Source organism: Poromitra crassiceps, assembly GCF_964638095.1.
Source record: "Poromitra crassiceps genome assembly, chromosome: 14".
In the NCBI taxonomy this organism is placed as follows: domain Eukaryota; kingdom Metazoa; phylum Chordata; class Actinopteri; order Beryciformes; family Melamphaidae; genus Poromitra; species Poromitra crassiceps.
The window spans coordinates 28,410,598-28,424,855 of NC_139633.1; the positions used below are offsets into that span (position 1 = coordinate 28,410,598).

Genomic DNA, 14,258 nt, shown 5'->3' on the forward strand with positions numbered 1-14,258 from the left:
AATCACTGATTCAATGTACCCATCTTCTTTGAGCCTCCACCCTCTACTGTGCCAACTGGGTTCCAGTTGGTATCGTTTGTAGATGCTCGTGTGTATGTCAGCTCATCCAGGATGGTACAAGGACGCCCATTCTCCTTTGACTTTTGAAATACAGGAGGAGGGAATAGTTCCTTCTGTGCAGTGCACCCTCTTGGCCCTCTGTTGTCTTTGACTGAGTTGCTTGTCAGGCTGGCCCACATCCTGCATGCATCCGGTATGTGCTTGCTCACTCCTGTGAACAAAGCACTGATGCAGTCTACAAAAATCAGTTCTTGGCTACCTCAATTATGCACGCACACGCACACGCACACGCACACGCGCACACACACACACACACACACACACACACACGCACACACACACACACACACACACACACACACATACACACACACACACACACACACACTGCTCCGCCCCACTCCACTCCTACCTTCCGTGACGGGCTGGGCTTGTTAGGCGCTCATGCCCATACCTGTTGGCTTGCTCAGACTTTCTCCCTACTGTCACAGACTGTTTGGCTTTCAACTCACCTGGGTGGACATTTCTCTGCTGGGGACCGTCTGCAGTGACACTTAGTGAAAGTAGCTTAGGTAGGTACTTTTGACTCTCTGAGCATATTTACAGTTTGATTTAGCACCAAAAGGAAAAATAAAAAAAATGAAATGCATACTTTCTGTTCGTAACTTCAGAAATTGGAACCAGAGCACCTGAAAAAGCTCAGTCATGCTTTGTTGTTGCCTTTGTTAACAGTGGATCACACTGCTTGCCCACTCACTCATTTCTCTGGGTGTTTCATTGTCATATTTGCTCACCAGTAGTTGTCCTTCCTGCTCCTGGCATTGACTATATAGAAAAAACATCACATGGATGCAACTGGGACGTATCATCAGTGATGTACCCTGGGGTCATAGGATGTTTCGGGTACTGCAACATCATACACCCTCGCCCAGGTGACCCAGCCGGGGTTGATCAAGCCCCGACTTACGTCCCAGTAGCTACCCACGGTCAGCCCTCTTAGGGAAAGACAGGGCCACTCAATCCGCTGCTCCGGAACTACTCTGCCGGGACCGGGAGGCTCTGGCACGTGGAGGGACTGGGCTCTGTGGGTTGACTCCTGTCCGGGCTCCTCCTACGTCTCACCAGGTCCAGGACCTGTGCGTTGCACCAGACTCCCCCGCTCCCAACATTTCACTGACTTAATAGAATTATTCTTCATTAATCATTTATTGTGTGGACTGATGTGTGGGGAAAAAATATGGTTTCTGTGCCCTCAGAGTATTTATTCTTCCCGAGGAGTTTTTACAACTTATATTTGCATTCTGAATTTGGCAGCACTCCACGATTTTGCATATTGCTCTCTGCGTTTACTTTCAGATAAGGGGAGACTCATTGTTTCACTAGTGTTTCCCCCTGTCTTCCCAGGGCAAGGGGATGAGATGGGGCCCCACAAGGGAGGTTTCCTATCCTACTGTGATGTCATATCATTGCAAATCACCCATTAGTTGTTTAAGGGGGAGGGGGTTGCAGTCACTGTTGTGGAGTACATTTTGTCAGCCCTAGGGGGCCCCCTAGTGCCCGGGGCTCCAAGCACTTGCCTGTCTTGCCTGTTCATGCTACGCCTCTGTTACCAAGTCTTCCGGGGGAAATGTGTTGTGCCTGTACACAGTCCATTTTTGACTGTAAATAACCAAGGGGTCAGCTAATTTGGATATGTGGAAAAAGGGAGCCATTTTTGCCCAATCTCACAAAGCATTGTCTGTGTGTGGGTGTGTAAGTTGTATGTCTGTGTACTGTGCACACACACAAAACACATAGGGTGAAGGAACCACTCCAGAGCCTGCAGAAGAAGAAGTTCCCCCTCTCGTCTCCCTCAAGGAGGACACGCCTGCTGTTGCACCAGACGAAAAGGTGGCCACTCCACTCCCTATGTTGGAGAAGTCTGGAGAGGCCCAGAACCTCTCACACACAGTAAAGACAGAACCAGAACCAGAGCCGTCTCCAAAACAGAGGTCAGACTATATTATCATATATAATACCGTGATTCTCAACTTTCTTCATATCTAGGACCCTAATTCAGTTCACATTCGAGCCACGGACCCACATTTCATAAGATGTTGTCTCATGGATACACCCAAATCTGAAAATATTTTTTAGTGTTTGATATCATTTTGTCCAGAATCTCATGACTGTCTGTGTTGTAGGTAGAAAGATATGATCAAAATATTTTCTCCTACATTCTCTAATTGTGTTCACTTCTTGTCAATTAAATAATAATGAAGTTGAACAATGAATCAATTTGCTAACCTGACGCTGAGATCTCGTGCAAATCCGCCCGCCTTGCAAGGTTATCAATTTGCTGGAAGCCCTGGAAGCCCTTCAAGGACCCCTGCTGGTCCCTGGACCCCACATTGAGAACCACTGCTATAATATATGATTCTGTGATAATTAAGCCGTTTTTCCACATGCGTACCGGAAAATTACCTGTAAGTCAATATCGGACATTTCCCGGAATTTCCCTTCACACCTGAGCGCTCGCATGTGGGAATCTAGTCGTCAAATAGCCGGTATGTTGGGGGGTGGGGTGGGGCGGAGCGGGCGGGGGGTGGGGGGCGGAGGAGAGTGGCCTGGGGTCATGACATATAAACTGTGCTGCAGGCCACTGAGGCCAGTCAGAAAAAAACAACAAACAAACGGAATGGAGCCGGCGTCCACTCTTTTGATAATATTGCTGACGCGCTTATTCCTCAAACGTAGACAGCGACGCAGACAAATTAAGGCGAAAATGGAAAGGGATATACGTGCGAACAGAAACAGATTCATGTTCGCAGTCTTCTCCGCTCAACATCTTGCAGAATATGAAGATAGACTAAACCGGGGACAGATGATGACAGTGTTATGTACCTCTGCGCTGCTGCGTGAGACTAGAGCCATCTGGAAGCGAGAGAGACCAGGAGGGAATTTATTTTGGGAAGATGCTCTGAACAATTTTGACGACGTGGAATGCATGTCCCGGTCTACGTTCGACTACCTGCTGAGTCTGGTCCGACCCGCACTAACACGCAATATCACCCGGTGGCGAAAACCACTGGAAGCGCGTTTGCGACTGGCAATAGTGCTTTGGTGGTACGCAACACCAGGGGAATATCGAACAATCAGCTGTGTATTTGGTGTTGGACTGTCTACTGTGTGCTACAACACCACCTGAGACAACGCCCACTGATAGCGGGAAATGACTGGACCCGTTTCACACTTGTGTCCGTTATCGCGCATACCGCTCTTCTGACTGGCTCGAAACTGGTGAAATGTCCGCGATGACGGGGTCGCGCTTATACCGGAACAACAACTTTCACACATGAAGGCATTAGACCACGTTCCGGTCATTTAGCGGTACAAAGCGCATGTGGGAAAACGGCTTTAGCTAATGAGAATCAATGCAAGAGTCAATCACCAACATCGTTTTTGCTCAAATATTCTCACCACGTTTGAATATCTCCATGTTCAAACAAAGGATTAAATGGGGCCTTGGCTCTGAGATGTTCGTCAGTAGACTGTATTTCTTTGTCATGTTTGCTCGTTCTTTGAACTGGGTATGATTGAGGGCCACGTTGGAATTGTCACGTTTGTTCAACATCTGTCTTCACAGCTCCAGTGCCGACACACTTACCACCTTGTCCGACACTCTCATTTATCTCAGCACGAATTCAACCAGGTATTGGCGAGGAAAGGATAAAGCAGCAATCAATGTAGAAATGGTGTTAATTAAGTATTACTCTTGTCTAATGTGATATTTGATTTATGGTTTTATTCATCTCTCTTTGACAGTCCATTGGACACTGAGGAGGATGAGGATGTCACTGACTATGGTGTGTCTGTTGCACCGGTCCCAGACAGGTAGACACTTTGATCAGGGCACAAATTACACACTTTAAAAGCTATAGAGAGGCAAAGTGACCGCCTACTTTCTGCTTCAGCACTGTACCAGAGATTTTCCTCTGCCATTTATTTTCCCATACACATTTTGTAAAATGCTTATAAAAATAGTTTTACTTGGCCAAACCAAATGATTCAGATATATTTAGAAACAGGAGAGACCACATAACATTTCACTAGGACCAAAATGTAAAAAAAAAAAAAAAAACGATGTAGTTTTTTTAGGTTTTGGTCTGAGTGAAATGTTCTATGGTCTCTCCCGATTCCAAATATAGCTGAACCGTTTGAGTAAAAGTAAAAATATTTTTATAAGCATTTTACGAAATGTCTATGGGAAAATAAATGGCAGATGAAAATCTCTGGTACAGTGCTGAAGCAGGAAGTAAGCGGTCACTTTGCCTCTCTATAAACATCATCATGCAGTGTCAGCCTGTGTATGCCCTATCCATACTCTCTGTTAGTGCCATGTTATATATTAGCTCTGCAACGATGTCTCCAGCTCAATACAACGAGAAATACTAACAGTTTATGCCTCCTCCAGCTTTAATAAGGATGATGAGGAAGAAGAAGCGCAGGAGGATGAAGAAAGCCCAGTGGACAGTCACATCGAGGACAGGTATGAAACCAGAGACTTCCTCATTCATGTCATATCAGGGATGGCAAGTAAACAGCTCATGGTGGACTACCATTGTGTTGACCTGAAAGCAATCTCAAAATAACCCACATCCTAAATCTCCATTCTTCAAAAACTCAATCAATCAATCAATCAATCAATCAATCAATCAATCAATCAAACCTTTATTTAACCAGAAAATAAAAAACCCATTGAGACCGAGGTCTCTTTTTCAAGGGTGATCTGGCCAAGAAGGCAAAAGCACATTACACGTCGGACACAAATACAAGTACACAAGTACAAAACGCAGTACAAATACAAAACTTGTGTCAATAGACCACCTGGTACACATATATCCACCATCTACTCAAGCTGGAGAGTAATTAAGACACAAACTGTCTAAAATACAAGTGCAAATAAAACAGTACAATCAAACAAGCTTCATTATAAAGAGACAAGAGGGTTTATGATGAGAAGTGCTACACATCAAAACAGGAGCAGCTCAGCTAATCTGTTGCTTCAAACTATATAAAGAGGCCAGAGAGGCAAGTTTAAAACTATATAAAGAGACCAGAGAGGCAAGTTTAAGACGGGTCTGAAGGTCGTTCCAAGACCAAGGGCCCAAATAAAAAAGACTTCTCCTACTTACTTCAGTCCGCGCGGGTGGCACTTTGAAGCGCACCCAGGCGCTGGGTGCGCAAAACTACTGAACATCATCCTCTATTATCCCTTCAATCAGTGAAAAATCAATACTTTACCTTGCTGCAATTAGATATCGGGTCAAGAGATTTTTGCACACAAAACCTGCCCTGTGTGTGAGTGTGATTGTGTATTTTGTGCCTTCTCACAGTCTCTCAGACCCAGCAAGGACCAGCAGCACACTGAATTTACTGGCTGCTGATGTCATCCCCATGATTTTTTTCTCTCTCTCTCTCTTTTTATTATTATTATTTATCCTCTCTTTTTCTTACTGCTTTATTTTATTGATTTTATTGATTTATATTATTGAATGAGAATTTGTTTTCTTATGATGTAGAAGAGATACAAATGTGTGTATTTTTTCAGTTTTGGGACAGGTGGCAGGAGGGAATGGGGGTTATTAAGATAAACAAAGTGGGAGCGAGTGGGAATATTAAAATGCCATTCTCCCTGTATTACGGTGATGAATATGCATCCGGTTTCCTCCCACCACCAAAAGACATGTATGTTAGGGTTAATACTCCTGTCAGTGCCCCTGACCAAAGTACTGGCAAAAAGAACTAGAGTTGGTCCTCGGCCGCTGCACTGCGGCTGCCCACTGCTCCTAGTTCTAGGAAGGTTCCTAGTAGAGAATGGGTCAAATGCAGAGGATGAATTTCCCCATGAGGATAAAAGGATAACTTAACTTAACATACCGTAACTTAATACAAAAAAAGAAAAAGAAACAGCTGGCGACTGCACATGTATCAGAGGAAGCATGTGCTAGTCCAGTGGTACGTGTTACAGGGGGTACTTGAGAGAAAGGAGAAAATGGGAAAATGTAAGAATAAATCATGAAAATGAATAAAACATTAAAATAAAATAAAAGCAGTTTACCAAACTAGCTACTTCCCAATGAAAAGTAGTTCAACTACATCTTAACTACTCTCAATAAATTGTAGCTTGTTAAACTAAAACTACAACTACAATGATCACAATCTGAGTATGGAACACGGAGGTACAACTGAACTGACACTGAGTAAAGTGTAGGTGTGTTCGATCTAGTAAAGTATGCCTACCATCTGACCCACACTCAGGAAGAAGGTTGGTTTATTTTATTTGTATGATATACGCATGTCATTTACTGTATGTGAGGTTAGGGATGGAGTGAAGGCTCCACCTGCGCCTGTCTTGTCTAACATCTTTCTCTTGTCACTTATTCCTTCTCAAACTACTTTCTACAAGTGCTACTCTATTCCTTCAGAAGGTCTTAGCTGTCATAGACTGTGTTGCATAGTTGATTTCTGTACTGTTGACAAAATGTGATATTGTAAGACGCTTTGGATAAAAGCGTCTGCCAAATGACGAAATGTAATGTAATGAGTGTATGAGGCATTCTTTTTGTAAAATAATAAAATACATTTGCAAATGAGAAGACTGGATGAGAAAGAGGTTTGTTGTGCAATGTGGAGAACAAAGCCTTTCCTTTGTCTTATTAGCCTGCACCTGTTATAATCCAAACATATGGATTGATGTGTTGTCCATCACCTGGGACTCAAATGCGACACACACATAGGACAGTACAATACTCTATTACTATTATCGGATGACCGTATGTAACATTTCCACACTCACCATTAGACGCTGTTTAGTGTTTATGTGGTAAGAGGACCGCAGATCTATTTGCCAATCCAAGGCAGTGTTTCCCTCCAGCCAGGCTGAGGCTGCAGCCTCCCCGTCATGGGGAGGAGGGGATCCTAAAACGTTTTTCACTTTACATTGGTCGCACGCATGAACCGAGAGCAGGGGTGGTTTTAGGATTAGACCTTTGGGGGGGCTCAGCCCCCAATAAGAATATCCCGGACTGCAGGCCCCCTAGGGGGGTCCGGGGGCATGTCCCCCAGTCGGATATTTTGTACATTTTAAAGTCAAAATGAATCAATCTGGTGAACTTTGAGAGCAAAATGAAGAGGCTAGATAGGGAAACGTGATGCTGTGTATCAATAACTTTTGAGAATTGGAGGTTTGTGTGATTTTGACAATGTTGACAGTTGGATGACAAGCACTATTTTCTGAAAATGGCCCAGAAAAACACACTTCAATGTACTTTGACATCCCATAAATTGTTATGTATGTATGTATTTATGTATTCTGGGTCTAGACTAGTCAGAGTTTATTTAACAAGGCTGTGATTATCGTAGAGCTCACAATAGGTCATTTTATACAGTATAAGGTCAAGTAAAATAAAAGGTCAACCTAAAATTGTAGTAAAAAAAAATATATATATATATATATATATATATATATATATATAAATATATATAAATATATATATATTTATATATTTATTTATACATATATATATACATATATATATATATATATATATATATATATATATATATATATATATATATATATATATATATATATATATATACACATACATGTATACATGTATATAAGGGGTTTTGACATCTGCTGCTAATTTAAATAATGTATATACTTTTTTTGACTGGGAGGAGGTGAAGAAGAGAGATTATTGTACATAATATTATGTACCCATGTCCAGGTAGCCCCTCAGCTTTATGAATCCTACACGGCCCATTGTGTAAGCCTAAGAGGTATCCAACGTGTCCGTGAACCCTTTCTTAGCTAGTATATTAGGACCTACAGTATCTTGGGAATACAGTATAATGGCAAATAGGCATTTTAATTGTTGATGTCAAAAGTCTGATGTAGCTGTAGGAGTTAACTTTAAAGGGATGTGCTTGATAATGATAAGAACATAATTTTTGTTATATGTATACAAGCAATATAGTCAATTTTCAAATTAAAGCAAGTTTAGAAACAATTATGATGGCTCTGGAATGTCCTTAGATGCTATTTATTGATAGCTAAGCCCCATGGTTCACCTTTAAAACTGAGATAAGCTGTTCAAATGATTCATTGACATTTTCCCATGTATTATTATTTCCTGAATGCGCTCTCTCTCTCGCTCTCGCTCTCTTTCTCTCTCTCACAGCCAATCCAGCCATCAGTGGCCCCTGGTCTTGTGTGCAGCAGATCATCCTGCCTGCTGCCTGTGTCCAGTTTCTACACCTACACCACCCTCTAGTGACACACAGTGAATACTTCAACCTCATGTCATCACACTTTCACCATCATCCCATAATAGTCACTGAAGAAACATATGAGTTTTAAAAGATTTGAGCATATGACTAATGTTTCATACTCCATTAAAATGCTAAATGCACTTTCCATCGTTCTCCATTGATTTAGTGATAAATATTAATTTATCTCTTTTTTATGTTTACGTCATGATGTAAGCTTTGAATTTAAACCATATAGCTTTACATCAGACTAGGAAGGTGACAAACTATTCCACTAATAATATGATTAATAATAAATACTTGAAACATCCTGACAGCTCCAGCCCATCATCCAAGTAACTCTGGCAAGTGAGTGCCAGAGCAAATCAATATGATGTGGAATTCCCCAAGGTTCAATCATTGGGCCTCTTGTATTCAAAAAGCTTTACATAACAAAATTCAAAGTTCACTATAATTATGCAGACAACACCCAAATTCACATACCTCTTTCTGACTTTCTTTCTGACTATAGAGTCCCATAGATTTGCTACTTCAGTGCATTAAACAAATCAATGATTGGATGTGCCTGAATGTCCTTTGGGTAAATAAAGACCAAACTTAGATAATTGTGTCTGTGGGGCCTGTAGACAAAGGCTGGAAGTTAGTGCTCACCTTGACCTTTGACCCACTCCACCAAGTTTGGAGTGTAGCCTAACGAGTTGACAATTCAGTCTGATATACCAGCCTACTTGAATCTCTCTCTATGCACACAAAAATCCAGGCCAACAAAATAAACCTATTATCATCTTAGAAAATATAACAAGAATTGGAGGATTCCTGACTACTGTAATGTTGTTGTTGTTGTTGTTGTGTTGTTGTTGTTGTTGTTGTTGTTGTTGTTGTTGTTGTTGTTGTTGTTGTTGTTGTGATGTGTGTGTGTGTGTGTGTGTGTGTGTGTGTGTGTGTGTGTGTGTGTGTGTGTGTGTGTGTGTGTGTGTGTGTGTGTGTGTGTGTATGTATTTGTGTTTACTTCTTCAGGTCTACACACACGCAAAAAAGGCTACAGCTGATTTAGGACGCTGCTGCTACACTGCTAACTAAAACTAATACAGCCGAACACCACTCCTCAGATCTCTGCACTGGCTTCTAATTTGCCAAGGAATTGAAATTAAAATAATGTTGGTCTACAAATCGCTCAATGGTTTAGGATCAAAATTGTTTTCTGACTTGCTCTTACCATACCATGAAGTTCCCTCTAGACCCCTCTGGTCATCTGGGACCAGTCTGCTTGCTATTCGCAGAGTCAAAACAAATCCTGCTGAGACAGCATTCAGCTATTATGCTACACAGCGCTGGAACAAACTCCCAGATCTCAGAAGTGCCCCCAACTTTGACCACTTTTATTACTCGGCTCAAAACTTGTTCTGCACTGCCTATGCAACTTGACCTTTTTCTTTTTATGCATTTTAATTCATCGAATGAGATGCCGGTCTGAATTTACAACTTTGTTATTGAAATCTGTCAAATTGTATCATTCGTAGCTATTAGTTGTCAGTTTTATTGTTTGAGACTACCTGGCCATTTGGACTTTCGCCATCTGAGGTGATATTCTCATTTGATCTCAATTGCATATAAGACAGGGTCTCAAACTGAAAGGGAAAAGAAGGAGTTGGTCGATATACTGTCATTGTATCCATAGAAGTTCTGTTGGGCTGCTTTTGCCTTTACCAGAGGCAGTGGGAAAGGCCAGATACTGAATGACCACTAGATGGGGTAAGACGCTGATCATCTGGACACCATAGGGTGGAAAGGGGGAACCAATATGACCTCATACATCCTCAACAGTTGCCAAGGTAATGGAGTATTTAGTCCCCACCCAATATGACACTATAGCATAGATAGATTAACCAGTTCTTTAAGATAGTATTCGATCCTATAATAACACAAGCTCATTTCATGTGTTTCCAATTCAAATCAACCTCTTGGAAGAGTTCTGCTGATCATGTGACATTTTCTTGAAGTGGAGCGACCTGCCTTTTTCCATGGTATTGTTGTATGGATGGAAAAGCAATGACATTACCTCAATGCTATGTTGGCAGATGTGTTTCACTTCTTTTAGGACAGCTACGATTTTAAGACTCAGAACTTGGGGTTAGGGGCTGGGTTTGGTTCGGTTTGGTTTGGGGTTAAAAATGTTGGGTTTAGGCAAAACTAAAACATATCGGTTAACGTTATAGGCAATAAAGTCAACTTTTAGGTTCATGCAAGTAACGCAACTTGGTTGGGGTTATAGTGGCTGGGTTTAGTTTGGGGTTAAGAACGGTCCCTCATCGGGAGGTGAACCAGCTCTCTTGTGATGAAAAGTTGCAAATGATGCTAGTCAGAGACGCTATCCGCTGGTCCTCCGCTGGTCCACCCGGTCCACCCGGTCCACCCCATCCATCCATCCATCCATCCCATCCAATCCCATGCCATCCACCTTGCTTGGCAGTGGCCTATTTAAATATGAGACTGTGGTTACATTAACAACCATCAGCCCTCTGGCGGTCGCGGCCAGCGTATACACTGACTGCACGCAATTTGGTGTATTCACTCCATGTTATAGTGGAAAAGGCTGTAGTTTGATTTAGGCTCATCTCAGACTGAGATTATTCACCTTATGTAGCCCCGCCCACGGCGCCCACTAGACTCAATGTGTCCCGACTTCCTGTTCAAAACGCCGGCTGTTTTACCTGCTCAAACTAGGCTGACTCACCTGCTCAAACCTAGTTTGACTCACATATGGGTCAGACTAGGTTCATGAGTCACAGGAAGTGTATCGGAACTTCCCGATTGTGTTTACACTTCCTGTTAGTCTCTCAAGCCAGACTGTCTCTTCTACATATAAGGTGAATAGGAGTGACAGACACCAAATTAATTGGAATTTTAACATTTGCACCCAGTCAAGAGTGCCTGTCAGGGGGGCACGGTGGCGCAGTGGTAAGCGCTGTTGCCTCACAGCTAGAAGGTCCTGGGTTCGATTCCCACCTGGGACGCTGTGAGCGCTGAAGGAGTGCGTGCCCGTCCGCATGTCCTCGAGTGCCCACCGCCCAGGTGGGGTCATCAAAGGGCCCTTCTGTGTGGAGTTTGCATGTTCTCCCCGTGCCCCCTGGGGGTTTCCTTCATATAGGAACCCCTCGCCAAAAACATGCAATATCCGGGGCGCCTGTTCGGAGGGAGGGGAACTCGTTGGAATAGCGTGATCCTCCCACGTGCTATGTCCTACCGGTGAAGCTTCCCAGGTCAGGTGAAAAGAAGCGGCTGGCTATAAACTGCCCATGTCTCGGAGGAAGCATGGAGCCAGTTTCGGCTCTCCCCAGATCGGCAGAGGGTGGAGCAGCAACCAGGATAGACAAATAAAAAATTAGCACTATAATGGGGGATAAAAATTGGATAAAAAAAATCTGAGGGGAAAAAGAGAGTGCCTGTTAGACACCCTGTTTGAGTGCTGGAGACTACAGCATCCCTATGTCCTGAGTCTCAATAAACATAGTATGCACCAATGCCAATATACAATGCCTATATATATGATTCATATATATATATATATATAGAAAGTAGTAGCCTACACAATATCGTTTCAGGTCTATTTTCCCCAGTTATCTCAAATGTTTTTTCACACCTAGTTGTAGTTTTTAGTTTAGTGCAGCATCCCTATGATGCCCTGAGCAGACAGAGCTGCCTGCAGCCAGCAGCATTCTGGTCGGGACAGCACAGCCGTGGATGTGATGTGATATGAGGGGAGGGGCGCTCTGGGGTCCAACATCCTCTCTGCTGAGACAGACACACGCTGGCCCCCCTACTAAAAAAAATCCCGTCCGGACCCCAAACCCTGCTTTCAATGTGCTTTTTTCTAAACGCACCGTCCGCAGAAAGGATCTGGGGCAACGCAAGCTGAAGTTTAAGGGGATACCGAGCAAACCGTGACGAGGCTATTTTGTTTTTTTTCTTGTTCATCTTCTTTTTCTGCTGGCCCTGTGGTGTTCCCTGTAAACCAGGAAAATTGCTTGGTGTAGCTGTATAGGAGAGAAGGCTCGGGAGGAGGCTGTGAAGCTGCGGGATATGATGACTGAGAAGGAATCGGCGACAGAGAAGATAATATCAGGTAAGCAGCCTATAGTTTTGCCGCCCCATAGCGGGTTATTTCGGACTTTTTTACGCATTGGTGTTCTCTCTCTGGGCGCAATCAGTGCGCCGTGTGGTCATCGGTGTGACGCGTTCTTGCGCACTTCAGAGGGGGGCTATAATGGAACGCGTACATGTGGTGAGGAATGTTGCAACAAGAGCTTATTAGGCCTATTATTCACTTTAGAATGACTTTGCGCGACCTTTGCATTCGCTTTTCAAGGCACCAAGGGCAATTGTCTGCGATGTAACGTTAGCGGACCTCGCCTATAATCGCCCTGCCCGCAGTGAGAACCAGAGTCTGACTGCACCAGACCATACGACGGTAATTTAAACGTGTGCCTTGTCTGGCTGATATGTTCCCCGCGCTTTCGTTGCTTTGCTCGGTGTGCCAGAGGCTAATCAGTATGGTCAGGGGTGTTCACAGTGGGCTGGGAAACCAATCGTAGCAGCTCACTTGGGTCCTCCATAACGGTGCAGAGTTTGGTCACATGGCCCCGTCCCACCGGAGTCTGACTCAATGCAGCAAAAAAGTCTGCACCATCTCACATTCTTCTCATCAGGTAACCGCCGTGGTGGGTCGGACACAAGCACATAAGCTAACGTTATTATTATTAGCTACACAGAGGTGCTATGCATTTGAAATACAGTAACATTTATTTTCTGTAGATGTCTGCTTGCTGCATTAAGTTCTGGTTTTGTCCCCTCCTCGATGGGTTTTTTTGTACCGACGACACGCTGCGTTTTCCCTAGCATGCAAAAAGGGCGTCTCGCCTATCTCCATTGAAAAATGTGGCAGTTCAAGTTTGCGTGCTTGCCTGCAAACACACACCACCTAGGACATTACTTAAGACCTTGGTGCAATCATTAGAAGCCACTTTTCGATTCGGCATACGTTCAAAACATAAAGCAAAACATAGCACTTTCGTTGCATAAAAACAAAAACAAAACTTTCAGAATTGGTACGTTCCCCTGTTATCCCCCTGATATTCCACCAAAATCCACAGTGGAGACCTGTAGCGAGCAGTGTGAAACACTTATAAATGGTTATAAAAGTAGATTATTAAAGCCATTGCCAGTAAGCAATAACCTTTTAAATTGCATATTTTTGAACCGAGTTTGGTGTCAAATTGTTGCCATACAGGATAATGCAGGGGCTAATTTTATCAGTTCCTTGCAGGGCTCCTAGGTTATTTAACATAAGTGATCAGCCTAGTAAGCATACTTCTAGTAGTAGCACACTTACTATTATTACTGTTACTTCTATTCTAGTAGAATGCTATAGTTTGAGACTGCATCACACAGTGACGTCCTGCAGGCAGGCCAGGAAGTCTTGTACACTGTGTGCTTTTAACTCCTAAACCAAAAGAAAACGACAGTTGTGGAGGAATGTCAAGTTGGTGAAAGGAGAATGCAAAAATTTGAATTTTAAATGTCCCCTTTCCAACCTGGGGGTGGGGGCTCATGCTGCATTCAGGGGAAAGATGGTAGGTAGATACCAGCTCTCTGTACCAAAAAATCCCATTCACCTCAGCTTTCACATGGTAGGGCAGGCTAAACGCTAACTAAAATGATAGGACTCACAGCTTCTTGCAGGGTTTTTCATTTGTTATTTGATGTGTCGTGTTTCGGATTGCTGTGAAACATGAATTCAAATGTTTCAGTCACAACCCAAAGTCTTCAGAAAGCTTTTAGTCACAGCTTAAAAAGAGTTCCAACACTTCAAGGCGTCGCTTCGA

General features: G+C 43.2%; 1 protein-coding gene across 3 annotated transcripts; it reads left to right on the plus strand.

Annotated features, from left to right (window-relative positions):
• Positions 1-547: 547 nt before the first annotated feature.
• LOC310789589 (uncharacterized protein) lies at positions 548-8,440 on the plus strand. Of its 3 annotated transcripts, none has more exons than XR_014553345.1 (6): positions 548-632; positions 1,858-2,051; positions 3,686-3,751; positions 3,865-3,933; positions 4,514-4,588; positions 5,436-6,651. XR_014553345.1 is itself a non-coding variant. In XM_083651235.1 (6 exons), the coding sequence occupies exons 2-6, from the start codon at positions 1,969-1,971 to the stop codon at positions 8,392-8,394; spliced, it is 399 nt and encodes a 132-aa protein (XP_083507361.1). In that variant the 5' UTR covers positions 548-632; positions 1,858-1,968; the 3' UTR covers positions 8,395-8,440. The 3 variants fall into 3 exon arrangements, 1 of the variants encoding a protein (XP_083507361.1); XM_083651235.1 differs by lacking the exon at positions 5,436-6,651 and adding an exon at positions 8,289-8,440; XR_014553346.1 differs by having other exon boundaries at positions 558-632; positions 1,818-2,051.
• Positions 8,441-14,258: the final 5,818 nt, after the last annotated feature.

Bases quoted from the DNA above. Each gene is read 5' to 3' on its own strand.
- LOC310789589 (XM_083651235.1), top strand. From the start codon at position 1,969: ATGTTGGAGAAGTCTGGAGAGGCCCAGAACCTCTCACACACAGTAAAG. The intron at 3,752-3,864 runs GTATTGGCGAGG...TCTCTTTGACAG, and splicing joins CTCAGCACGAATTCAACCAG to TCCATTGGACACTGAGGAGG. The intron at 3,934-4,513 runs GTAGACACTTTG...TGCCTCCTCCAG, and splicing joins GTTGCACCGGTCCCAGACAG to CTTTAATAAGGATGATGAGG.